This window comes from Toxotes jaculatrix, chromosome 12 (genome assembly GCF_017976425.1).
Source record: "Toxotes jaculatrix isolate fToxJac2 chromosome 12, fToxJac2.pri, whole genome shotgun sequence".
Classification (NCBI taxonomy): Eukaryota; Metazoa; Chordata; class Actinopteri; family Toxotidae; genus Toxotes; species Toxotes jaculatrix.
The window spans coordinates 26,498,354-26,525,398 of NC_054405.1; the positions used below are offsets into that span (position 1 = coordinate 26,498,354).

At 44.1% G+C, this 27,045-nt stretch overlaps 3 protein-coding genes across 7 annotated transcripts in view; 2 read left to right on the forward strand and 1 right to left on the reverse strand.

Annotated features, from left to right (window-relative positions):
- Positions 1–776: 776 nt before the first annotated feature.
- On the forward strand, positions 777–21,157 carry camk2a (calcium/calmodulin-dependent protein kinase II alpha). The gene is given in 19 exon segments (XM_041052040.1): positions 777–1,135; positions 2,481–2,575; positions 5,735–5,794; positions 7,952–8,006; positions 8,562–8,627; positions 8,925–8,997; positions 9,241–9,343; positions 9,761–9,844; positions 9,960–10,054; positions 10,479–10,601; positions 10,699–10,782; positions 11,815–11,857; positions 12,965–13,005; positions 13,456–13,504; positions 13,688–13,763; positions 14,273–14,367; positions 14,506–14,745; positions 15,312–15,324; positions 15,326–21,157. Coding segments are annotated over 19 exon segments (1,500 nt in total). The 5' UTR covers positions 777–1,073; the 3' UTR covers positions 15,369–21,157.
- A 668-nt stretch (positions 21,158–21,825) lies between these two features.
- On the forward strand, positions 21,826–24,680 carry rps14 (ribosomal protein S14). Its single transcript, XM_041052032.1, has 5 exons — positions 21,826–21,883; positions 22,865–23,016; positions 23,781–23,942; positions 24,141–24,217; positions 24,401–24,680. The coding sequence occupies exons 2-5, from the start codon at positions 22,868–22,870 to the stop codon at positions 24,466–24,468; spliced, it is 456 nt and encodes a 151-aa protein (XP_040907966.1). The 5' UTR covers positions 21,826–21,883; positions 22,865–22,867; the 3' UTR covers positions 24,469–24,680.
- A 1,386-nt stretch (positions 24,681–26,066) lies between these two features.
- The window catches only part of chm (CHM Rab escort protein), a 16,500-nt gene continuing 15,521 nt past the window's right edge, over positions 26,067–27,045 (reverse strand). For all 5 annotated transcript variants that reach the window (XM_041052015.1, XM_041052013.1, XM_041052014.1 and 2 more), the window contains exons 16-17: positions 26,706–26,851; positions 26,067–26,427 (exon numbers count right to left, since the gene is read on the reverse strand). In XM_041052015.1, coding sequence (XP_040907949.1) covers positions 26,242–26,427; positions 26,706–26,851 — 332 coding nt within the window. In that variant the 3' untranslated portion in view covers positions 26,067–26,241. The remainder of the gene's footprint in view (positions 26,428–26,705; positions 26,852–27,045) is intronic.

The following is a 27,045-nucleotide window of genomic DNA, read 5'->3' on the forward strand; positions in this document are numbered from 1 at the left end:
AGTCCAAACTGACGTCTTCAAATGTCTGAAATGAGACAAGATCATCAATCAATGTTTCGATCACTTCATGACTGATCAGTTATCAAACTAGCTGCTGTCAATCAATGAATCAATCAAATGTTTCTAACAACAGAAAATATTTCTGACAAACACTGGTCTGCTTCTCATCACCCGTCTGAGTCCGATCCGTCCGATGTGAACAGGACCAGGACTGGATCACCTGCTGGACCCCCGACCTTCAGGGGCCCAGAAAACAGACTGAGACCTGAAGGACTCCTGGGAACGAGTCCCACTCTGTCCCCAACAAGATAGTCCCAGGGACACGATCCCAAACCTTGTTCAGATCTACACATGTAGACTGGTTGGACAAACTGCCACGACCCCTCGAGAGTCAACAGCTGGTCCACTGAACCAGGACCAGGACAGGATCCACATCAGTCCTCCTCTGACAGCTCACCCTCCGGGAGCAGCGTTAGCACAATCAGTTAGCAGCATTAGCACGATCAGTTAGCAGCGTTAGCAGCAGTTATATTTGTAGTATTATTAGCAGGATGTGCGGTGTTAGTACTGGAATGAGCAGCAGTACTGCAGTTTTTGTCTCTGAATACTCTCTGAGCTGGCCGTGATTTCAGTCTTACTTTCCAGCACAGACAGAGAGGATGCAGTTACCATGACGACCGTGTGTGTGTGTGTGTGTGTGTGTGTGTGTGTGTGTGTGTGTGTGTGTGTGTGTGTGTGTGTCTTGGCCTGGCCTGTGATTGGCTGACGGGGGGGGAGTGGGCGGGCAGGTTGAGCGTCTGAAAGCGTCACTCAGTCTCTCTCAGATCAGGACCGAGAGACGCTGCTCTCCTCACTTCTCTCTCCATCATCCCTCCATCTCCCTCTTCCTCCTCTTCCTCTGTCCACAACCAAAACTCTCTCTCCATCTTTCTTCTTCTCCTCCTTCTGTCTTCTGTCCTCCACACTCAGACAGACAGACATACAGGTCTAACTCTTGGCCTTCATCACCACCACCATCATCCTCAGAGGAAGACGGACAGGGAGCCCCCTGACCCTCGCCCCGCTGGGTCACCATGGCAACGGTCATCTGCACTCGTTTCACCGAAGAGTATCAGCTGTACGAGGAGCTGGGCAAGTGAGTATCACCATCATCTTCGTCATCTTCATCGTGCAGCTCTGTAACTTTTACAATTTCATTCACTTTCTGTCAAATTCAAATTCAACAAAATGTTTTTCATGTTTTTACATTTTCTACAATTTTTATTGTATATTTTTTATCTGCGCTCTTTATTTATCATTTTATTTTTTATAAAGGTTTAAACTTGTATTTATTTATTTATCATGATTATTATTAGTAATACTTTGTTTTGTTATTCATATTCTTATTTATATTTTTACTTTTTTATTATTATTTAATTTTTATTTAATTTTATCATTATCACCATTCTGTTTTATTTGTCATAATTTTATTATACTGATAACATACTATCAGCAATTTTATTATTACCACAATATTTTTTATTATTTATCATTATTTATTTTTATTGTCAATAGTAGTGGCACTAAATTACATTTATAATTTAATATTATTTTTATTCCTTTTTAGTTTTTTTTATTCCCTGAAATAAAATGTGTTTTATGAAATAGTTTTTATAATCTTTGTTTCTGTATTTTACATTTTTACATTTAATTTGTTAAAGTTTATTTTGCAAAAAAAAGTTAGATAATAAATTAGGTCGTTAGATTTTTACACAATAATTAATAATTAGTAACAAGACTGAGAATAAATATTTCATTATCATTCACATAGGTCATGTATGCTATCATTTTAGCTGCAGATCATTCTCTGATCAATAATGATATAGATAGATAGATAGATAGATAGATAGATAGATAGATAGATAGATAGATAGATGAGTGTAACACCTTTTTGACCCCATCCCACTCACTGCCACACACACACACACACACACACACACACACACACACACACACACACACACACACACACATAATGCCAGGTCTCTTACATAATGTGATGGTGGGTGGCAGAATGCAGCTTTCATAAGAAACAGACACAGAGAGGTTTCTGTAGAAACTCTGCAGTCACAGTTCCAGGGATGGAAAAGGAGTCAGGAGACATTATTATTTCATCTCATCAATATTATTATGGATCAGTGCATTGACTGTGAGAGACACAGATTAAAATAGGAACGGTCCAAATCTGAGTAGCAGAGGTGGAGATCTCCTGATCTCACTGAGTCCTACATGTCCCATAATGCACCTGGACTTTCATTACAGCCTCAGCTGTATCTGTAGGAACAGCAGCCATCGCAGTGTTAGTAAAATGTGCAGTAGTAAAAAGTAGCAGCATCAGCACCATCTCCAGCTGGATTAGCAGTAACAGCAGTATTAATACTGTAGTACTGGTCGTATTTTCAACAAACTTGGTCAAACTGGTTCCACCTGTTTGTTTCCAGGGGAGCGTTTTCAGTGGTGCGGCGCTGTGTGAAGGTGCTGTCGGGTCAGGAGTACGCCGCCAAAATCATCAACACCAAGAAACTGTCAGCCAGAGGTGAGGACCTGAAGGAGGACTGCAGGCGCACTGAGCACATCAGTCAGGTCAAACAGAAACACGTGGAGAACGTTCTAGATGTAGCACCTGAAGGAACCGGGGTCAAACCTCACCTGCTCCTGTGGAGTGAGGCTCCGCTAACGTCTGCGCCAACCTGAGACCACCACGGTCTTAAACTGGTGATGGACAGGTGGGGACAGGTGTGATGTAGCTGTTTGTAACTGTGTCTTTAACAGTGTAGGAACACGAAATACACCTGTCAGGTAACATGACAGGTGACACCCAAACACAGCAGTTCATTATTGATCGGATTGATCACATTAATAATCACGTGCCGCTCCGTGACGCAGCTGACGATTGTTTAATGGCTGAAAGTTTCAATTCAAACTTTTTGTTTTCAATTTTAACTTTTCATGTTTTTCTTCCATTTTACCTTAATGTAAACTTTAATTAGGCTCAGGTTACACACCTGTACCTGCGCAACTGGGCGCGCGCGCGCACACACACACGCACACACCGAGTTAAAACTGACAGAAATACTGAAGCTGTGCATCTTTCTCCATTTCTGTGGATTTTTTTTCTAGATCACTATTCTGGTTTTGAGATTTCCTTCGGTTGCTTAGCAACACCCTGCAAAGTTGATAAAGAAGTGTGTGTGTGTGTGTGTGCTCATCTCATTCAGTTCAGTTTGATTCTGCAGTGACTGTAACATCACTGCAGCAAACTAACAGCTTATCAACACTGTTACATCAGAAACAGATGATATAATAATAATAATTTATAATAATAATTTTTTGGTTCTTTCCACAAACAGCAGAGAAGTTTCCATCATCAGTGTGATGATGTCACATGTTTGGTTTTGAAAAACATATGAAGTGTGTCATTTCCCCATTGTGGGACTATTAAAGGTTTATCTTATCTGAATATGTGAGTCAGATGCTGAGAGACATTTTGTGGATCAGATGTCAGGAAATGTCCAACCCAAGCTGCAGGGTGACGTCTCTGACATGACCAGTGAATCTTCCTCCGTCTCCGTCTCGTTCTTTTGTACAGCAGCTTTTTAACCGTCGTCCTCTAACTTCACATTTTGGCCGTTAAAAAAAAACCTTGAACAGAAAAATCTAAATTCATAGTCATTACACAGTAACGTGGTCACATACTTTGGGTGATAATCAGCCAGACTCGTGGTGAGCAGCTCACGCTGGTAAAACTCTGCTCGGACTGTTTGAACCTTTTCTGTTCCACTGACGTTAAAGAGACTGCGAAAGCTTTTCTCTGCTGTTCTCCGTCTGATTTCGGTTATAAATAAAGTTATGTTATCGTGATTCAAACATCAGTTTGAAGTTCGGCTCCACGGTCACGTGTCCTTTAACGACCCGCACTAACCCGCGCCGCGCCCCTCCACCAGGAACTAACCATAACTGTTGTATGTCAGCAGATGGGATGATCACCAGGAGAAAGCAGGACTTTGAGATGTAAACTCCTTCACACCCTCATAAAGTCAGTGCTCAGATGCCAAATCGCCTCCTCCAGATTTTCAGCTCTAACAAGCCACAGATTACACAACTCATCATCTCCTGACATCACTTCCTGCGGGCCGCGGCCTGCAGCTCTGCTGATGTTTGAGTTTGTGAGTGTGGTCGAGGTTGGACGACGCTTCCTGTGCTTTGATCAGCGTCTGTACCTGAAGACGCCCCAACCCAGATTTGACTTTCTGATTCAGTCTGTGCTGCTCACGTCACCCTGTCAGCGCCCCCTGCAGGCCGCACTCATCGTTACTACCACAGCAAGAAACATTATTGTGATTGTGTTGTCGTGATGTCACGGTGTCCTGGAGTTCACCTGTACGTCACTGCAGTCAGGTGAGAAGTTAGACCACCAGAGGCAGAGCTGGGGCTCACATGCCTAAAACATCTCAGCTAAGGACAGCATGAAGACACAGACAGGTAAACGGCTGAGGACGACCCCTGACCTCTCCCACCAGTGAAATGAGTCATGGAGGATCTGAAGTGCGGCTTCCAGCTGTTGTTGGCGTGGAGACTGTGACTCACAGTTTGATCCTCACGCTGTTTGTCTGAGCCTCCGTCTGTGTGGACGCTTGTTGACTGTCTCAGGAACAGAAGCAGGAATCTCTGCTGCAGCTCTTTGATTCGTCTCTGACTCTCTGCTTTCAGCGGCTGATTCCCGACATTCGAGCGCTCTGATCTCTCCTCTGATGCTGAGCTGTCTCATGTGTCTGACGGAGTTTCTGTTCTCAGCCATTGTTCTGAGCTTCAGAGCTGCCGCTCGGCTGGAAACCGTCCTCAGCAGATTCTCTGTTGGCTGCCGGACTCTCGGCACCTCGCTCCGTCTCTTCTGTTCATTCAGCTGAAACGGAGCGATGGCTGGTCTGGGATCAGTCACCGCAGCTCCGCTGGAGATGAACCGTGAGGTTAAACGGAGCCGGCCTCCAGATGAGACCCTGAAGCTGGGCTCTGTCAGGCTTCAGCTCAGACCTGGACGAGCTGGTCACACTCCGCGTGTTTCAGCCTGATGAATGTCACACAGCTCGGATGGTTCGGTCAACATGTAAACACACGGTCCCAAAGCCCACAGATGTTCCTGCAGCTGCTCCAGCAGCCTTCACTGATCAGGGAGGACAGGCTGTGTGTAGCCTGACAGGCAGCGCTCAGGGCTTCATTCAGTTCAGTTCAGTGTTATTTCTACAGCTCCTTCCACAATCAGAATGGTCTGACACTTCTTTACAGAGACCCAGAGTCTGACCCCAGATCAAAGTAAACAGTAACTTAGAGAAATGGAGCCTGACTCAGTAAAGGAAGGAGGACGGAGCTGTCAAAATAAAACTGGACTGAATTAATGAGGATTTCACAGACAAATGTGTGAAGATCGAACTGTGTCCCACCAGGTTTCTGTACCTGCCGACCCCTGAAGCGTCAGGGTTCAGCTTTGTGTTCGGCAGATCTGGAAGCTCAGGGACGACAGGAGCCGACAGGTTACTGGGTTCGTACGGAACGTCTGTGATCACTGACCGGCATTGGTCGATTTCAGACTGAACCACCTGTCAGTGAGGACAGACACTGACACTCCAACCTGTCTGTGTCACCTGATCAATAATCAATACCTCTGATCAATAATCAGTCCCTGTTTGTGTGTTGTCAGATCATCAGAAGTTGGACCGTGAAGCTCGAATCTGTCGTTTACTGAAACACCCCAACATCGGTGAGTAACACTACGTGTATTATTACTAGTACTGCTGCCAGTTCTACTCGTACTGTTACTACTAAGGTTACTACAACCTGTACTTCTACTAATTGTCCTTTTATTAATGCTGCTACTTCTGCTACTTCGAAAACAGCGTACTAATACTACTGAGGCTGAAACTACTCTCTTCATACTGTCATGTCTCGTACTGTTACTGTGTTGTGTCAGTACAACACTCACTCATACTAAACTGCTCCTTCTACTCTTACAACTACTATTACTACTACGACTACTCACACCGCTGCTCCTTCTACTACTAATGATGATGAAGATGATGAAATGGGTGTTACTAATGGTAACCAGAGTGTAATGAGTAATTGATGAGGGGATGTTATCACCATGGAGACGACAGGAGTCAGATTCCCCTCCCCCACGCTGATCTCTGATCTGTGGGGATCGTACTGTCCACAGCCTCTAACTGAAGCTAAAGTACAAACACTGCGTCCTGCGTTCGTTCACTTCACCTGTGACGCTCAGGACACGTAAACTGCTACTGCTGCAACTAATACTAATACTATTACTAATACTACTGCTAATTCTAATAGGCTGCTATTACTAGCATCGCTGTACATTTTACTGCTGATACTACTGAAAGTATTTACATTGCTGCTGTTTTTACTTCTGGTACTGCTTATCCGTCTCTCAAAACAACTACGAAACTAAATCTGTGGAGTTCAACAACGGATCAGACGTGTCCCATGAGCAGCAGGTGACGGCGTGGACCTAGCTGATCAAACATGCCACAGACAGTGATGCTAGCAGCTTAGTGACGTAGTGACTGCTCACTGGAGAAGCTGGTAAACTACAGGATCTGCAGAGCTAACGGCTAACTCAGCAGCCAGCTGGCTACGTAGCAACATGAAGGCTATGAACAGCCAATGATACGACACTGAGCACGTGGACGTCGAGTCCTCACTGATAATCACCGATTTGATCAGCTGCAGTTCAGCTCTGAGCTTAGACATATATACTGCCCGACCAACAGTGGACACTTCCTGTGGTTCATTCACAATAAAAGCCCATCCCAGTTCTGCAGGAAGGCTTTTACTTTTCTGTCATGTCACATTAAACTGGTTTTGTCTCTAAAACCTTCAAACTGGAAACTTGATCAGATTCAGCAGGAAACTGGACCAGGCTCAGTCAGGTGTTCAAATATGACCTCACATGGAGCCAGGCGGCCAATCAGCACACTGTGGCTGAACCAAGCATCCAATCAGAGCACTGTGTAGGCAGGCGATGCTCTACAGATACTGAGGACTGTTACATAACTGTGTGTGTGTGTGTGTTGCTAGGCAACAGAGTCCTTAGGTGAAGGCAACAAAACCCTCTCTCCTCCTACACACACACACACACACACACACATACCTGTGTGAAAGCACTCAGAAGGAAATAATCAGGTTTTTCTCTTTTTCTCTCGAAACACTCCTACACACAGCAGTGGGATTTGATTTGTGTGTGTGTGTGTGTACTTGTATAGGTACAGTGTGAGGACTGGTTAAACCATTGAAGTGAGGACATTTTGGGAAAGTGAGGACATTTTTCCCCGTCCTCACTTTCTGACACACCTTAAAAAGACTTGGTTTTATGTTTCAAATTAGAATTGGATTTTGGTTAGGGTTAGGGACTGCATTATGTCAACAACTGTCCTCATAAAGATATAAGGGTGTGTGTGTGTGCGCGTGTGTGTATGTGTGGGCAGCAGTTATATGTCCTATTATACAATATGTACAGAGCAGAAACAGACACCTTCAGTCAAGTAGTTGTTACTGCATCATAAAATTCTCCTGCTTCACCACTTTATTTGGACATTTCTGGTTCATTTCAGCTGCTGTTTCACTGTGTCTGTTCTAACTCTGTGGGTCGTAGCATATATCAAAGACAGCTGTGAAGCCTGGTTTTTTACATGAAGCATTTCAAATGCTCATCTCTGACCCTCAGTAGACACAGGAAGAAGCCGCCTGCGTCAGCCATGTTGGCTCACCACAGAGACTGCAGGCAGCGGGACACTGCTAGCCTTGCTCCTAACATCTTTCCAGGTTGTCTCTTGCTAGCTAACCAGCTCGTCAGCAGTCCTGTCACATGCCTGTTCAATAAAGTTTTCCTTCTTTCTTTCAGTTCGGCTACATGACAGCATCTCAGAGGAGGCACATCATTACCTCATCTTTGACCTGTGAGTCCGACTCAGTTCTGTTCGGTGACATCACCTAAGCCATGTGATGTCACGAAATGTCACAGGTTTTGCGTTGCTTTACATTTGATTACACTACGTTGTTATGGTTTGTCACGTCATGTTGTACAGTTGTTACGTTACACACTGTGTTATGTTGTTTTATGGTACATCTCGTTTTGTGGCATTGTGTTACATTACATTGTGTTGTGTTTTATGTGTTATATTCTTTTATGCAGAATAATATTGTGTTATATTACATTGTGCTGTGTCATTTTCCAGTTTCGTTATGTTTTCTCTTACAATGCGTTATGATGTATCATGTTATATTACACTGTGCTTTGTTACGACATAATGTTGTTACACACTACATTGTGTTACATGTGATTTGTTGTGTTATTTTATTACTGTCACACTTTGTTGTACCAGAGTTTATGTTCTGTTCCACGATGTGTTGTGTTGTTGCACTGCTCCTTATTGTGTGATGATATTATGCTATGTTGCTACGTTACTTTAGACCCGATAATGATTTGTTTATCATGATTGGTCTCCTCTCAGGGTAACAGGTGGAGAGTTATTTGAAGATATTGTAGCCAGAGAATATTACAGTGAAGCTGACGCCAGGTAGGACTCACATCCATCTATTCATCCATCTATTCATTCATGTATTCATCCATGTATTCATCCATCTGTTTGTCTTCAGTGTTCTTATTTCTGGGCTGTGTGAGCAGTGCAGAGGCTAAAACTGTTTTTCTTCTTCAGTTTTTCGTCACATTCGACTGATCCTTTCACAGTTTTCTGTTTTGAGCAGTAAATCCTGGCTCCTTGTCTCCAACCCGCTGCTTAGCACTTCATCTTCATACATGTGACACTGACTGATCTGAGGTCCACACATGACCTCTGACCTCTCTCTTTGAACAGCCACTGTATCCAGCAGATTTTGGAGGCGGTTCTACACTGTCACCAGATGGGCGTGGTCCACCGAGACCTGAAGGTGAGGTTTGAATGCTGTTGTTTAATTCATCAGCTTAGTGTTGTATCTTTTTTATTGTCAGCAAATCCTTCATGTTTGGTCCCAAACCAGCAGTGTGTTAGTCCGTCTCTAAGTACGACTCCCTCTGCTGAGCCCATTGGTTCGTAGTTCCGTTGTTAAAGTGTTAAAGTAGGTCCTGTTAGCATTGTTAGCATCTCTCATGTAAACCAGTGGGCAGAGTTAGAATGTCCTTTGTCTCTCCAGCCAGAGAACCTGCTGCTGGCCTCTAAGTCAAAAGGAGCAGCAGTGAAACTGGCCGACTTCGGCCTCGCCATAGAGGTGGAAGGAGACCAGCAGGCCTGGTTTGGTAAGACCTGCTTTGCTTAATTTTATTTTTTATTCACCAGGCTATTTGGTTTCATTTTTATTCTTATTTCTCATTCTTATTTTATTTTATTGTTTTATCTGATTTTTCTCTTTCTCATTTTCTTACCTGTAATTTTTTATTTTGTGTTTTGCTAGTATCATAATTTTTCTATTATTTCACATCCAATGCATCAACACATCACAGCAACATACAAATAGCAACCACCCAGTAAAGGCTTAGCAACTAGTCTCTCAATCACTCAATCACTCCAGCAACCACAGGTTGCTCCATGTTCCTTATAATTCTAAAATCTCAGTTCATCGTTTCATTTATTAGTTTGTTTGTGGTTTAAAGAGTTTGTGTGTGTGTGTGTGCGTGTGTGTGTGTGTGTGTGTGTGTGTGTGTGTGTGTTTACAGGCTTTGCGGGGACCCCAGGTTATCTGTCTCCAGAGGTTTTAAGGAAGGATCCGTACGGAAAAGCAGTCGACCTCTGGGCTTGTGGTCAGACTCAACTCTGCTCTGTTGTCTACTGCTGTCCTTATCGCCTTCTTTCATTGTGTCCTTCACTCTCATTCTTTCCTTGTCTCCTTGTGTCCTTGTTGTCCCTCTCTCTCAGGTGTGATTCTCTACATCTTATTGGTCGGTTATCCTCCATTCTGGGATGAAGATCAGCATCGTCTCTACCAGCAGATCAAAGCTGGAGCTTATGATGTAGGTCACATGACTCCTGACCTCTGTCACATGACTACTCATCTCTGTCACTTCACTTCATCTCTGCCTTGTGACTCCTCACCTCTGTCAGGTGACAGTTTACCTGTTCTTTCCATCTCTCCTCCTCTCCTGCCTCACCACCCACATCTTCTCTTGCTTCCTTTTCTTGTGTCCTCGCATCTTTCTTGCATCCTTTCTTTGCCTGCTTGTCTCCTTCTATCTTCTCTTTGTCTCCTCTTTGCTTTATCGTCTCTCTTGTCTTGTCCCCTCCAGTTGTCCTCTTGTTTTTTTGCCTTGCTACTTTTCCTTGTCTCTTTCCCCTATACAGTCAGAGAATTATATGTTAGCATCTTGAGTATATTCACAATTCCTCTCCTTGTCTCTTTGTCTTGTCCCCTTCTTGCTTCCTCTCCTTGTCTCCTAGTTCCCATCTCCAGAGTGGGACACAGTGACTCCTGAAGCCAAGGATCTCATTAATAAGATGTTGACCATTAATCCGGCCAAACGGATCACAGCTGCTGAGGCGCTAAAGCACCCCTGGATCTCTGTGAGACACGTTTGACCCAGTTTATATGATCACAGTAACTCATCTTCATCCTGATGATGATGATGATGATGATGATGATGTGTACTCTTCCTCTCAGCATCGCTCCACAGTGGCGTCCTGCATGCACAGACAGGAAACAGTCGAGTGTCTGAAGAAGTTTAACGCCAGGAGGAAACTCAAGGTAGGTCAGAGGTCAAACAGAGGTTATTATTTTATTGTTGTTGTTGTTGTTGTTTATACAGCACTCTTCAAAACAACCTTACAAAGTGCTTTTCATGGTTAAAACAGGATTTAACATTAAGATCCAGAATTAAAGCAGTAAAATTAGACAAGATACAAACAACAGCAGCAATAATAAAATAATAACAAGAACAACAATAACAATAATAATAATAATAATAATAATAATAATAATAATAACTGTTACCAACTAAAGAGAGGCCTTTTTAAAGACGTCAGTGATTCTACACATCTCAGACCTTCAGGCAGGGAGTTCAGGTCTGAGGAATCCTGACGTCTTTAGCAGGACTCGGAGTCTCTGTCCTCTGGTTTGATGGCAGCGTCTGTTTTGAAGACGTACTCAGCTTAGCTGTAGTTGTTGTCTGCAGAGGACTGATTTCCTCTGGGGGGTACGTTCATCATCACTGTGCCTTCACAGTGATTCGTTTTACAGGCAGCAGTGAGTGGTGCTGCACTGAAACACCTAAAACTGGATCACGGTGAATCAAACCTCGTCAGAGGACTCAGACCTGGACTCAGACCCGGACTCAGACCTAGACTCAGACCTGAAACACACATTGTCATGATTCAGTGTGACTCTTTGTTCTGAGGACATCATTGTCTCTGATGTCCATCCAGAATAAACCTCCAGAGTAAAAGAGGCTGCAGAACTTCATTCAGAATCTTGCTGTTTTCAAGTTTCCCTCAGTGTCACAGTGATCCAGTGAGACGTGTCTGTTCATCCATGATTCACTGCAGACAGCAGCTGATAACAGCTGATTCAGCTGCTGTTAAAGGGACAGATTGACTGGATGGACACAGATACAGGATAAAACACACACACATCATTATTGCTGTTTCAGTTGCCTTTCAAAGGAAAATTAGTCTATTATATAAAAGTTTTGGTTTAAATCTCAGATTTCTTGTTCGTTTTCCTTCATTCCCGCCTCTCTTCCTTTCTCCCTTTCCTTCCTTCCTTCCCTCCTTCCTTCAGGGGGCCATTCTGACCACCATGTTGGCCACCAGAAATTTCTCAGGTAAGACCAGTGGCTCTTCTTTGTGTCCTCTCTGGGGTCAGATGTCATGAGTTATGTCAGATTTGCACTTCTCCTACTGGGTTAGTGTTACTCTTCCCATTGGCTGACAGACAGTCACATGACCTGTTGTGGATTTTTGGGTTTTGACCTTTGACCTGCAGGTTTGAGTTACAGTGGCTCAGGGTTAAAGACAGAGGATCCACCAATCAGCTGCTAGCTTACTGACAATTAGCAGATTAACACTGTGTGTGTGTGTGTGTGTGTGCGTGTGTGTGTCTGTGTGTCTGTGTGTGTCTGTGTGTGTGCTGCAGCTGTTCAGGATACCACAGATCTATAGATAGGAGGGAAACCACCGGGAGCCTGTGTCCACACTGAGGTGTTAAACCAGGGGGTTCAGTTAGAAGATGCTGTCCTTTGGGGGCAGTTTGTGTCTCTTTCAGTCGGGGGGGGGGGGGGGGGGGGGTCCTCCTGACCTGTGACCTCAGTGTTCATGGTGCTGTGTGTGTTTTGGTGGGTGTGTGTCACTGATCCAGATTCTGAGCAGCGTCCACACAGTTTGAAATTTGAATCTGAGTGACTTTTGAAGTTGTGTATGAAGTTGTGAATAAGTTCATTCATTCATTCATCTTTTAAAAGTGACGCAGTGAATCCTGTACGAAGAAGACGCGGTCTTCTCTCTGTCTCCAGCTGACTGACGGTGGACAGAGACGCTTCAGATGCATCTGCTCAGTGTGAACAGTCCAGACTCTGAGCTCAGACTCTGCAACCAGATCAACCTGATCCTAAATTTGGCCTCAGCTCTCAGAGAGACCCCGCATCACGACACTGCTCAGCTGCTGGGAGACAGAGACACAGATGGACAGGCAGCAAGAGGAAGGGAGGAAGTGAGACAGGGAGAGACAGGCAGACAGACAGAGAGGGCTTTTCCTTTGTTTTATTTTGAAGTATTTCCCGTCAGATTGCTCCTCTGTTTCCTCTCTCTGGTTCTTGACCCTCTGAGCAGTGAACTGGTTGTCGGTACGATGCCGTCACTCCTCTTCTCTGCCTTTGTTCCTTTCTTTCTGACTCTGCTGCTTCTCTCTCTCTTTGTTCTCATCCCTCGTTCAGGAGGAAAGAGCGGCAGCAACAAGAAGGCCGACGGAGTCAAGGTAACGGCTTTTATCTTTTAGATTTTTCCGTCTGTGAGGTCAGCTCCATTAGACTCTGTATGTGTGTGTTATTATATTTTTATGGAGAAACAGGCTGAATGAATCGCGTTGGCGTTTCACTCAGCATCAAAGTTAGAGAAATATATTATTTGGATTTTACTTCTGTACCACAGTAAAGACGTGAGAGCGGCCTGGCAGACCTAATAATCTGACAGTCCAGTCAGTAAGACGAGCACAGGGACACACACCTTCAGCTGTTTCAGTCTTTAAAGGTTCAACTCACAATTGTCACATCGTCTGCGTAGAAACAGACAAAACACGGAGCCACGCGCTGACCTCAGTCTGTGATACGAGCTGCAGACCGAGCTCAGAGTCACATGATCTGAGTCACATGATCTGAGTGGGCCCAGATCACTCGAATCTCATCGAGTCCAACTCATTGTGTTGTAGGAATCTTCTGAGAGCACAAACACCACCATCGAGGATGAAGATACCCGAGGTGAACACGCACACGCACACACACATACACTCACACACACACGCACACACACTCTATTATTCATCAATGACTGATAGACATGTTTAAGACACAAAGAAGCTTCAGCTGAGGTGCTAAATTACAGCTGACATACAACAATGATGCTAGCCTGTCTGTCTCTCTGTCTGTCTCTCTGTCTCTCAGTGAGGAAACAGGACATCATTAAAGTCACTGAGCAGCTTATTGAGGCGATCAGCAACGGAGACTTTGAGAGCTACACGTACGTCACACTCACACACACACCTCTTAAAAAGACTCTTATTGTGAAAGTCTTCCCACAGTTAGACTTCAGTCAGTCAGACTTTATTTGTGCAACACTGAGCTTCCTGTCCCTAACATGAAGCTGAGACTCTGAGGGTTTGCACCTGTTTACAGGTTCAGTGTCAGCGCTTCAAGTTTCACAGCTTCATCACCAATGACTGAGATTTCTGTCCTGACTGAGCTGCAGAAAATTCTCTGCCATCTGTAACTTCATTTCTACACTACAGCTAAAAAGACATGGACTGGTCCTGGGTCAGTGTAAAGCTGAGTGTCGTCAGTGTAGCTGTGGAAGCTGATGCTGTGTCTCCTGATGATATTTCCTATGGCAGCATGTAAAGATTAAAAAGCGTAGGACCTAAGATTGAACCTTGGGGAACACCACGGTTCAGCCATTCTGACGTGGAGTTCTCAGTCGTAAGCCTTGGTAAACCCTTCTGTCCTGTGAGTAAATCTTTTGTATCCCCTCAGTAAAATGTGTGACCCGGCTGTGACGGCGTTTGAGCCCGAGGCGTTGGGGAATCTCGTCGAAGGCCTGGACTTCCACCGCTTTTATTTTGAAAACTGTGAGCTGAACCCACCTTCACTGTCTTGTTGCTGTTTGAACTGATGCCTCATTGAAAATCTGTTCCCAGTCATGCCCTGTTCACAAGCTCCTGTCACCTCACCTGTCCAGGTAATTGTCTCTCTGTCTGCATCCTCAGTGTGGTCCAAGAACAGTAAACCGGTCCACACCACCATCCTGAACCCTCACATCCACCTGGTCGGGGACGAGGCTGCCTGCATCGCCTACATCAGAGTTACGCAGTACATCGACGCCAATGGGACGCCTCGTACCGCCCAATCAGAGGAGACCAGGGTGTGGCACCGCCGTGACGGGAAGTGGCAGATTGTCCACTTCCACCGCTCAGGCTCCGCCTCCACACTCAGCAAGTAAGAACAAGGTCAAAGGTCGAGTTTAACAGTGTGTTAAACTCGAGTACAGCATCATACCTACATGGATGAAAAGACTGAGGAGGTCAGAGGTTTTTGTTTTATCCAGGAAAACACCTGTCTGTCTGTCTGTCTCACCAGTCTGTCTGTCTGTCTCACCTGTCTGTCTCACCTGTCTGCCTGTCTCATCTCTTTGTCTCATCTGTTTGTCTGTCTGTCAACAGCTGGACAGATGGGTCAGATTTCCTGGATGATGATGACTCAGGAATTAAGTCAGTGTTTTTATTTTTTTGAAGTGGAAGCAGGAGTCTGTGGGTGAATCTGTGGGTGAGTCTGAGTCTGGGTGAGTCTGTGGGTGAATCTGTGGGTGAGTCTGAGTCTGGGTGAGTCTGTGGGTGAATCTGTGGGTGAGTCTGAGTCTGGGTGAGTCTGTGGGTGAATCTGTGGGTGAGTCTGAGTCTGGGTGAGTCTGTGGGTGAATCTGTGGGTGAGTCTGAGTCTGGGTGAGTCTGTGGGTGAGCAGATGTGTTTAATCAATAAACGTTTTTAAATAAAGTTTTTTCGCTTTCTTTCCCAGCTAACTTCCAGAGTCCGGGTCTTTGATGGGGCCATCGTCGCCTTGACAACAGATTGATTGACAGCACGCCAGGCGTCTGACACCACCCATTCAGGATTTTGTTTGAGAAAACGAAGGAGACGAGGGCGGAGCCAGAAAGCTTTTCTCCAACTCGTCCAGTCGTGAACTGCATAATCAATCAATCAATCAACCGATCAGCTTCCTCTTTTCAGTTCCTTTGGACTTTGCTCAGCCACGCCCCTTTGTTATTAGCCAATCAGCTGCACAGCGCAGGTTGTAATAGTGTGTGGAAAGCTCGTATCTCCAGATGTTTAATTAACGAATGAAGCCACCTGACGTTCTCCTTAATTTGAATATTATTAGTAAACATTTGTGTTTTGGTTCCTGTCAGAGCCTGAGCCTGCGTGGGTTCTCCGGGTTCCTCCCACAGTCCCAAAAACATGCACATCAGGTTAACTGGCTGCTCTACACTATCCCTGTGTGTGTGTGTGTGTGTGTGTGTGTGTGTGTGTGTGGTTGTGTGTGGTTGTGTGTGGTTGTGTGTCTTTGTGTGTCAGCCCTGTGATTGACTGGAGACCAGTCCAGGCTGTGTCCCACCTCTCGCCCATAGTTTGCTGGGATAGGCTCCAGCTCCCCGTGACCCTCACGGATTAAGCGGTATAGAAGATGAATGGATGAATGTCCCAGTAAAACACTGTAATCACCCTGTCACCTGGTGCCAGGGAAAGCACCTGATTCAGTTCACCAACATTTTTAATCCCTGAACAAACCAAAAACCCACTGAACGAACTCTGAGGAGCCCTGATTCCTAAAGATTCCTCTGGGAGATACGAGATTTCCACCTGACAGTGAAGAGAACCACGTAGAATAACAATCAATTATTTAATTATATTATTATACACAGAGGCCAGGAGTCGCCATGGTAATTAATTAGGATTTAGACCTTTTATCTCATGATCACATCCAGGGCTCAGATCAGAATTTTACAGAAGCTAATTAAGTTGTGATCATGAGATGATTGGGCCTAAAAACTGACGAGCACCCACAGCAGCTCTTGGCCTCCGTACCTGTGTGGTACAACAGTCAACTAGAACATTTAATATCGTACGAGCAGGAAACGCTGAGAACATGTCGACGATGAGTTTGGATGTTCGACGTTCATCTCTTTGCTTCCATCAGGCTCGGAGAGCTCCAGAAGCTTCCACCACTCTCCGACATGCGATCTTCCATGAACAGCCACACCTCCGCTCAGATCAGCCGCCCACCTCCACCCCTGACCCCCCGCCCTCTGTCCTAATGAGGAGGACCTTAATGAGGTACTTTAGCGAGCTGTGTGTCTGCTGCCTGCTCCTCTTCAGGCTTTGTTAGCTGAAGAAACTTTATCGGTCGGGCCGAGTTTATAAAATGTCTTAGAGTGAAAAGCAACCAGATTCCTGTGAGAGGAAGAAGAAAGTAGGGAGGGAAAGAAGGAAAGATGGGACAACAAAACACAGACAGAGAAAAGATAGAACAGGTTGCTGAGGAAAGCAAGGAAAAAGGAGCTAAGGACAAAGGGAAGGAAACATCAGAAGAAAAAAATTACTCTCCCTAATTTAGTTTAATCATCGAAATTCAAAATAAATCAAATCTGAAGACAGTAAAACAGCTTCTGAATGTGATGATGATCATGAACAATAAATGTATGTAATCGATACCCCTGCTATTGGGCACTAAAACAGAATCAGCATACCTTTCAGTGAGTTGCTGGATCTGACCTTTTCTCTGGTTTGGGGATGCAGAATGGCGACAGAAGGAACAAAATGACTCTTGATTGTTTTCAGAACTTTTTGAAGGGTTAGTGTAAAGTGAAAAAGTGAAACAGGTAACGCTCGAAAGGCCAATGAGAGTCACGGACTCAATCACCTGTAATCTGTCGCCGGGACCAAAGTCCATCAACCACAATAAACTGATCAGTACAGAGTCCCAGAAGTGACAAAAATAACAGAGGAGTAAAATGTCTTGATGAATAAATGAATTCATAAAGATGAGACTTAACGCATTTAAATGCCTTTTTAGGCAAACGCTGATGTTGATGTAGAGACAAAAGGTGAAAAAAATTTTTGTTTAAAAAATGCAGCATAAAACAAATCTGCTGCGATCGTCCTTCAGATTCACATATTTAAATATAAATAACAATAACTAACAATATATTTTGAACAACACTATTATAAACAATATCCATGAGCTAAAAAAAAATAATTTAACAAATAATGTTTCAGTGCTAACATTGAATCTTCAGCTTTCCTGAATATTGAAATGTTAAAGTCATTGATTGATCAGATTCTGTTCATTGTACTGGCAGATATGTTGTTCTGTCATTCTCAGAAAAAAATGGTAAATGTCGAACGTTAAAGGTGAAACGTGAGATGAACGGAGGATTAAACACGTGCCAAAAAAAAGTAAATGTCAGTTCAAAATATGAAAAGCCAATAAATCCATGAATATTTCTTAAGTCATGTATTAAGTCAGCACGGTTAGTGTTTTTTGTCTCTTCTGGGACTCCGTACAAAGGACATTTGTGTTTCCGGTTGGTCTGTTGGCGGTGTGGTCGCTGTGTGAAACCTCATATCTCTGTTTGTTTCATTTTTTCGGAGCCTTAACAATATAATAACTGATTTTAAATTTCAGGTTCAGATTTAAAATTGCATCTTAGATTGTGAAGTGAAATATTAACCTGCCTGCTTAGAGTCGCTGTATTCAGCAGTTTCGTTGGTGGATTTTCTTTCAGGAGATATGAGGTTTTGCATTAACAGCAGCTTTCTGAAAACGTTTGATTTTTTGAATGGAGTTCTGTACAGAGAGCTTGTGTTTCTTCCTCTTCAGTGATGGTGTTTACTTCCTGTACAGATTTAGCGATTTGCTGCATGCCGGACTTGACTTTGTGTTTTCTGTTTCGGCTTCAGTCTCCGCTGTGTTTCGCTGTTCGCGGCTGTCAGGTGACTTTCCTGCTCTCTGGTGACTCGACTTGGACTTGTTAGCTTTGTTAGCATTCTTTAGTGGGAGCAATGGTGTCTGCTAGCCGCGAGCTAACAAAACACCAGCGGCGTTGAGTTTGATATTCTGCGACTTTTGACTTGTTGTGTTTGTCTCAGAGGCTTTAAGCAGCTTTTTACCGTCGGGAGAATGTAGAACTTTGTACAATCAGATTCTTACTATGATGATGTTATTATTCTCGATATATCACGTTTGTATATTTAAAAGCTTTTTCATGTTTGAATCAAACTTCCAGTGCTAGCGTTGTGTGAAACACCCTGTAGAGAACACATTGTATAGTATTAGCTCTATTATTTTTGTTGGTATGATATGCATTATAGAGTGTGACATGAATTCCCTTAGCAGCTGCTGAATGTGTTCACCACTCTCCTTCATTTGACTTAACATCTCGGTGCCATTTGGCGTCCCGACTCCAGAAACATTCAAGAGAAAGAGCTGGGGAGGTTGAGACTTTCACCAAAAAACTGCCAAAAGTTTCATTTTCTTCTGTTTTCAAGTCACAGAATTAAGAAATCACGTTGCTGCTGCTGCTGTCATTCAAATCAGTGAAAATGGCGACTTGTATGCCGCTGTGTGAAAGCCCTGTCTGTCAGAGTCAGAGCTTCGTATATCTCACACTTCACATTTTCACATTTGAAAAATCAGGAGCTTCGGGCGGGATTTTTTTGGGAAGACTTTCCGGGTAAAACTGGAGATCGACCCCTGTTCACCTGCTGAACAGAGATCAGCTCTGATTTTGAACAGAACACTGCACATTTCTGTTTCACAACATGAAGTATCTCATTGAGTTTTGCTTTAGTTTTCCGGTTCTGTTTGGGGATAAAAACCGTTATGATCAAGCTGAAACGATGGATTTTATTTTTATTGAAACATAAATGAATTTTCCCTGAGATCATTCTCTAAACATCTGCCTGGTTCAGTCTCCTCTTCTACCCCAGACGAGAATGTGAGCCCAGTCGGGACTCCAAATGGCACCTGTAGAGTGAATGGCTGTTTTCTACAGTAGACTAGTCTGTGTTTTCTAAAGCCACACCTTCACTTTGACCTTTTAAGACACTTGAAAGTATTATTCATTAGTGGTGGAAATCTTTAAGCACCGAGGAACACAGACTGTCCCTGCAACTATCTGAGATGTCATTTTTTAGAAATATTTTGGTGTTTTGCTTGAAACTGAAGAATTTATCTTAAAGTAGATTTCATGTTATTCCTATGAACAGATGCTACGATGTTTTTCCAGTGTTTTTACCAGATGTTCAGTGGGCGTGGCTGCTCCATCTTCATCTTAATGAATCCAAAGCAGCGACTTCCAACCTTCGGTTCACCTGTGAAACGACTGACTGTGTGATCCAGAGGAGACAGTGGATTCAGGCTCCAGTGACGTTTTCCTGTCGCTGTTCGATCTACAGATGTCTCCCGGTCTCGGTTTCTGATTCTTTGGCAGAAGATTTTATGAAACGTTTTCATTTTGATTGTTCAGACTCAGAAAAGTGAAGGTCGGGTTGGAAGTCTCTGTTTTGAAGCCTCTCCTGCAGCACTGAGCGCACGTTCACCACGCGACGCTTTTCTTACCGACGTGATGGGAAACAGCAGGACTCACTTTATTTCACCCGTGGGAAGAAGAGGAGGGAGGTTCAGGCTAAACACTGCCAGCAGTCCTGAGCTGTTCCTCTGGCCATAAGATAACATGCTTTCAGAAGCTAATGGCTAGCATTACAGTTACTACAGTTTGGAATGCTAATAATGCTAACAAGCTAGCTAGAAAGTTGAGTAGATACTGATGCTGTTAGTTTTCTGTTTAATAGCAAACGCTGTTTTATTTAATAGTGTCGGGAACTCTGGATTTACTCCGCGCACAGTTTTAAACGCTCAGTCATGAAATAAAAACACAGACTGAGACTAAAGTGAAAGAGAAAAAAGTCAAGGTGAAGCTTCTTTTGACACAAAACCTGCTGATTAATTAAATTGGGAAGAAAAAACTGAATAAAGAAACAGATTATCTTGCTAATGCTGAGCTAACTGCACACATGGCGCCTGGTTCAGACGGTTTGGACAAACGTTTTCTGAGTGATTCAAAAATCCCACCAACATTTTAAATTCAGTTTATTTATTTAACTGTTCACTTTAATCCCAGCCTGACTGAAGCTGGTCCTCTCTGTCAGCAGGTTCGTTCTGAACTCCTTCCCCTGCTTGTTCATTTTACTGTGTAAAAATTATTTAGTCTAAAAATATCAAACTTACCTAAATAACTCAACATGAGGAGTCACAGGATGGAAACGCCTCTTCAGGACGTTAAACACCCAAAATAATGAATGAGTGTATTTAAGTTCCAGCTGTGCGTCTGAAGCTCCTCCGCTTACCGGGTTCCTTCATCGTTTGAACTTTGGATTTTGCTTCAAGAACCAGAAATAACATGGAAATGATCAGTCGATGAAATCAAACAATAAATAAACATTCATGTTTCATTTTGGATGTTTTAAATTACTTTTTATTTCTGGTTATTTCTTCTTTAAAACCAAACGGTCAAAGGTCACACAGACTGGGTCCTCGCTGTTTCCCATTCACGATGGTCACGCTCTGCAAATTCAATAATCAATGATCAGCTCCTTCACATCCACTCAGCTTTTTCTACTATGATGGATATTGTACTGTACTGTATTAACTGGACTCTAATGCTGCATGCTCAGTGTGTAACTGTGCGTGTGCGAGAGAGAGTGTATTTTTAATCTTTTTTTCTTTTGTAGTTTTTTGGAGTATTTTCTTCTTCTGCATCGTGTTCAAAGTGTTTCTGTAAATAAACTGAGGTCGTTAAACGCTGCCTTCTGATTGGTCCGCTCTCACCTCTGTTCACTCAGGTTTTCATTCTCATAAAACTTTATTGTTTCATCCAATAAAAACAAAACATCAACTCGTTTTAAAACATGTTTAACTTCCACATAACTCTGAGAAACTCTGACATGGCACAAAGAAAAGTTTCAGCATGTAAAATAAAAGTGTAAATGAATGAAGACAGAGCACCGCTGTAGGGTTTCCCACCACCGTCACATGAACCATGAGCACAGTGACGCCTCAGTCATTGTTTCTGTTTAATCTCCATCTCATCAGATCACCTCCCATCTCCCAGTAAACCGTGTGTTCCCTGGTCTGAGGTCAGCGTCACGCCTTCTGTTATACACACGGTTTGTAAGAAACAGTGTTTGCATGTTTCTTCTTTAAAAAAAAAAAAAAAAAACATGAGGATCTTTAAAAATGTGAATAAATATAAATATGTCAATAAATAATTTGGTTTTCTAACAAACAGAAAAAAACATCATTTATCCATAACTACTGCGAGCTCCGATTATTTTCTACTTGGATTTAAAATAAAAACTAAATTTAAAAAGTAAATAAAATAAATGAATAATTAATTAAAATAAAATCGCTTTCGGGTAGAGACCACGTGGCGGCAGCAGCTGCTTCCCGCGCTGGAACTCCTCAACTTTGGCCCCGGAAGCGGAAGTTCGTTCCTTTCTTGTTTCTGCTTGTTGAAGAGACGCTCACAGGTGAGTCCACCTCGGAGTTTAATCCTCTTTTAATCTGACTTTCAGGTGATCATCCGTCCGTCTAACGCGTCTCCGCCGAGTCTGGGAAGATGTTCGTGTCCGTTCGTTGCTAAATTGTTTCTCTGTGTGAAACTGAATGTCGGATTTTAGATGTTTTTCTCTCGGAGTGTCGGTGGCCGCGGTAACGTAACGCCATCTTAGCTGTGAGCGGAGGGTCCAGCGGCTGAACATCAGTGTTACCGTTTTATTTAACTTAGTTCTCACAGGTGAGTTAAAGGTGTTTCTGTAGTTTGAGGCAAAGCAGCAGGTTAAACTTCACCAGCTAACATTACCTTGGTCTGTAAGGAACGGGCTAATGTAGCATCCGGCTAACTGTCGGCGTTTCCTTCGCGATTCATTGATTCATTTCTTTTAGTTTTTTTTTTCGTTTTAATATTTCGCGTCGGTTCCGAGTGTCGGTCTGAAGACGTCGGGTTTAATTCACCGTTAGCCCGGAGCAGCTGCGTTTAGCCGGGCTGTAGCCACCATGTGACCGGCCTGACCCCGGGGTTCCATTATCGGACCCAGAGTCCAGATCCTGGTGTTCGCGGGTCTGAACTGAGAAACTGGATTTTTCCTGAAGTTGTAGTCACGTGACTCTGCTCACCGTCATCAGCCCTGAAATGTACAATTTGGGTGTTAACAGTGGTTCAGGCTTTTATTTTGAAAGCATTGTTTGTGACATCCTGATAGAGCAGCGTGTTTCTCGGGGCATGCTGGGATTTTGTTAAACCTCATGAAGCTGTGACAGCGTCTCTGTCCAAATACTTATGGCCCTGAGTCCATTAAACCACATGGAGCTACGACTCTGTGACACACACACAAACCAGTTTGACCAGGCTGTGAAAGCTGGTGGTGTGAACTGGTTTCTTCTTCACTCTTTAAATGTGCAGTCAGTTCTGTAATGTGTTGCTAACTCCTCTTCCTCATCTTCATCACCAGACAATGGCTCCTCGTAAAGGGAAGGAGAAGAAGGAGGAGCAGGTCATCAGTCTGGGTCCTCAGGTGGCCGAAGGAGAGAATGTGTTCGGAGTTTGTCACATCTTCGCCTCCTTCAACGACACCTTCGTCCACGTCACCGACCTCTCCGGGAAGTAAGTCCAACGCCGCCGGCAGTAGCTCTGCTCCCGTGCCACTCTGATCCTGCAGAACTTCATTCAGAATCCTGCTGTTTTTACGTTTCCCTCACACTGATCTGACCATGGCAACTGTACAGGGCAGGTTTACACCCCCGAAGCATTATGGGAGCTGTAGTATCTCCTGAATGGGTCTGTACCGTAGTGACAGAATCCACGAATCACAGTTTTATGGTTTGAGCTTTTGCCGCAGCAGACGAAGGTTTTCACCATCAGGTCGTAAACGCAGCGTCGTTCCTGCAGCCAAACGTCCAAAACGTCCACAGATCCAGGTCAGTGTCGTGACAAAGGAAAGATGGACGCCGTCAGTCAGCCGATCGTTCGTTCGTTCAGCTCCAGGTTCAGTTCCTCTGACGTGAGAGTGAAGGTTTGGGTTTGGACAGAAGCCGTGAAGACGTCACCTGAACTCAGAGACAGTCCTCACTGCTCTGATGAGACGAGACCGCCAATCATGAAAATGCTCAGATGAATTGATAATGGAAATAATTGTTAGTGTAGATCAGTGAACAGCAGCAAGTTTAATTTTTTTAAGTGTGCTGTACCTGTTTCCTGGGCCTGAAAGGCTGATCAGATGTTTGTGGAGAAACTTTGTAAGAAGCAGAAAGAAAAAGTGAAACTGAGAAAAAGATCCAACTGCAGCTCACCTGTTTGACAGGAGCCTCAGGTGTGGGTTGTCTGTACCTGCTCTCTGATTGGTCTAACAGACGTGTGTTTCTTTCCAGGGAGACGATCTGCCGTGTGACAGGTGGGATGAAGGTGAAGGCCGACAGAGACGAGTCGTCTCCGTACGCTGCCATGTTGGCGGCTCAGGACGTCGCTCAGCGCTGCAAAGAGCTGGGAATCACAGCACTGCACATCAAGCTGAGGGCCACCGGAGGAAACAGGTAAACACACCTGTCTGAAATCTGGTCACTTTAACCAGTTTAATCACATCAAAGACCCTGACTCAGGTTTGAGTCTGAGCTCAGCTGTTTACTCAGGAAACGGTTCAGACTCATCCAGGCAGCGGGAGCTGAGCGCTGAACGTTCATGTCACATGACGTCTGAAGTTTTCCATTTGTCTAAAACCACATCTGTTTCAGGACGAAGACCCCGGGTCCTGGAGCTCAGTCTGCGCTCAGAGCTCTGGCTCGATCCGGCATGAAGATCGGACGCATCGGTAAACAGAACGCACACACACTCACACACACCCACGATGTCGCCGCAGTTTCAGTGTTTGAGTTAAAGAAAATTTAATGTTTGAAAGTTTTAAAAGCTGCAGAAAAGAAAACCTTTTGATCACACACACGGTGTACAGTCCGCAGCACCTGACCTCCTGTTTCTTCTTCATGTGTTTGTGCAGAGGACGTCACTCCGATCCCGTCAGACTCGACCAGGAGGAAGGGCGGACGTCGCGGTCGCCGTCTGTAAACTATCGAAAAATTTACCAACAATAAAAGATGGAAGTGAAACGCTGAGCTCCGAGTCTCTGTTCACACTGATAATTCATCAATAACCAGTTTAACCAGTTTATTTCTCCAAACGTCTGGTTCCTGTTTCTCCTGAGTTCAAAACAAATGTCAGTTACAGTTGATCAATAAGTGAAATCAGTTTTTTCTTTCAGAAATAAAAAGGTAAATTTCTCTTTCATGTTCATCATGTTTTGTATTTACACAGAGGATTTTCAGAGTAAAAGCGGAAATGATGGACGGTTAAAGAAAACGTTTTTATTTTTAATCTGGGAAAAAAGTTTTTCACAGACTTTGTTCAAATGGAAAAACTTTATTTTTAACTCTGAACAAACATGATGTTTGACAGACCTGAAACACTCACCTGTCTGATTAAACCTGAGTCGACTCAGCTGAAGGTTTGGTCAAAGTAAAACGGGCTCATCTCTGAAAAGCAAATGTTCAGTGGACGTTTTGTGTTTTCTGAGGACAAATGTTCATAAATGTCTCATTAAATCCATTTTTATCCATTTGTGCTAAATGAGTTAATTTAAACCTTTTTTAAACTCAGATGTTGAATCTGCGTAAGTCAGGCTCTTATTTTGAAAATATCAGTATGTGTAAGGATGAGATATTTGCATTAATTTAACAACTTTTACCAAGTTCAGAATCTGGAGTTTGTTCATCAGATCCTAAAGTTTCAGTGGTGTCCAGGTGTTCATTTTATTTTGTCCACCCCCGGGTGCAGTTCAGAGCGTCGGCCACCAGGAGGCAGCAACAGACCGAGGGCTTTCTGAGTCTGATGTAAACAAAGAGCTGACTAAACTTGTGCTTCCTCTCCTCCCTTGTTTTATGAGCAAATGCAGAAACATTAAACCAGCTTCACTAATCTCTGAACAAGCAGTTAATCTGATTTGGGATCAGTTGAACCTTCACTGGTCCCGGACCCGGTCTGTGTGTGAACAGTCCAACATCCTGAAAACTGTCTGTCTTTAAAACAGGCTGGTTTTCAGGATCCAGGATCATCACTCATATCTGACATCCATCTTGAAAATCTGCTGCACCAGATCCACCTGAACAGGTGAACACCTCTGAACAGGTCGGGTCTTTGCTCATCAGATTCAGACTCATTCTGTCCTCAGATCAGCTCAAACAGCAGGAGGCTCCTTCACACGCAACCAACAAACAATGTGACATTTAAATGAGTCTGGGGGCAACGCCTACCCTTTCCCATCATGCAGTTGTGTGTCTCCTAGGAGGCTGAGGGTAGGAGCAGCTGAAGGGGTTTAAACAGCAGCCAAACATCGCACCATCACCCCAAAACTGAAGTCTGTGGTGGTGGTGGTTCTGGGTCTGTGTGTTGGTTCTGGGTCTGTGTGTTGGTTCTGGGTCTGGTGGTTCTGGGTCTGTGGTGGTGGTTCTGGGTCTGTGTGTTGGTTCTGGGTCTGTGGTGGTTCTGGGTCTGTGTGTTGGTTCTGGGTCTGTGGTGGTTCTGGGTCGGTGTGTTTGTTCTGGGTCTGTGTGTTTGTTCTGGGTCGGTGGTGGTGGTTCTGGGTCTGTGGAAGAATAAACTCAGTTTGCTCCAGTCAATATTTTAATGAGTTTGAATTTTAAATAAGACGAAGCAGAAAAAATAACAACTGATAGAAAAATAATAAAGATTTAAAACAAACGAAGGCAACGTTTACCCACAATCCACTGCAGGAAGTTTAAGGTTCTATGAAGGTTTGTGTGTTTGCAGACAGATTATTTTGTGTTACTCCTCAGTCTGAAGCTCCTGCTCCTTCTGCTGCTCCTTCTCCTTCTCCTCCTTCTTCTCCTTCTCCTCCTTATCCCCCGGGGAGGTGACGGTGTTCTCTCCATCGTAGATGATGTCTTCAGGGTTGGGAGCAGGAGGACAGAAATCCTCCTCTGGGAGAATCTTCTGGAAAATGGACTCGGCCTGGACAGAGACAGAAAACCAGTGAAACTGAAACGCTGACATAAGTGAAAACGTTTGCTCCCCTGAGGATGAACCGGAGGAACTCTGGATCCTCGGACTTCAGCTGAGCCACATTCAACACGACAGCCCAGAAACTGGACCAGGATCTGTGAAAGTCAGTGGGTCGGGTTTTCGCTGCAGTTTGTTCTTCAGTGTTAAAACGTGCTGCACATGAAAAACAAAACCGTGAACAGCCCTGAACTACCAACCTGTGCTACCGTGGCGTGCGTGAGCCTCACCTGTTTGATGGCGTGTTCGTGTCCCAGACCTCCATCTGGGCCGGAGCACACGTACACATTAGATGGGAGGTCGTGACCTTGGACCTCAACCCCCGCTCCGTCGACCATGTTGAAGTAGAGACACCAGAGGACAGACGGACGTTTCTCTACAGACAGAGACACAGACGCGTTAGCATCACTGTTAGCGACATTAGCTTCGTGTCATGTGATGAGAAATAATCTGATGGTTCATTTAACACACAACCACCCGAGGACTCACAGCTAAGCTACGCTTTAAAAAGAAAGAAGGGAAGGAGGTGTCAGAGAGGAGGAGCAGCGAGGAGCAGGCTGTCAGAAAAAT

What these genes read in the sequence shown, in the direction of transcription:
- rps14 (XM_041052032.1), top strand. Translation starts at nt 22,868, where the DNA reads ATGGCTCCTCGTAAAGGGAAGGAGAAGAAGGAGGAGCAGGTCATCAGT. An exon ending in GTCACCGACCTCTCCGGGAA is followed by an intron (nt 23,017 to 23,780) that starts GTAAGTCCAACG and finishes GTTTCTTTCCAG; the next exon opens with GGAGACGATCTGCCGTGTGA. An exon ending in CATGAAGATCGGACGCATCG is followed by an intron (nt 24,218 to 24,400) that starts GTAAACAGAACG and finishes GTGTTTGTGCAG; the next exon opens with AGGACGTCACTCCGATCCCG.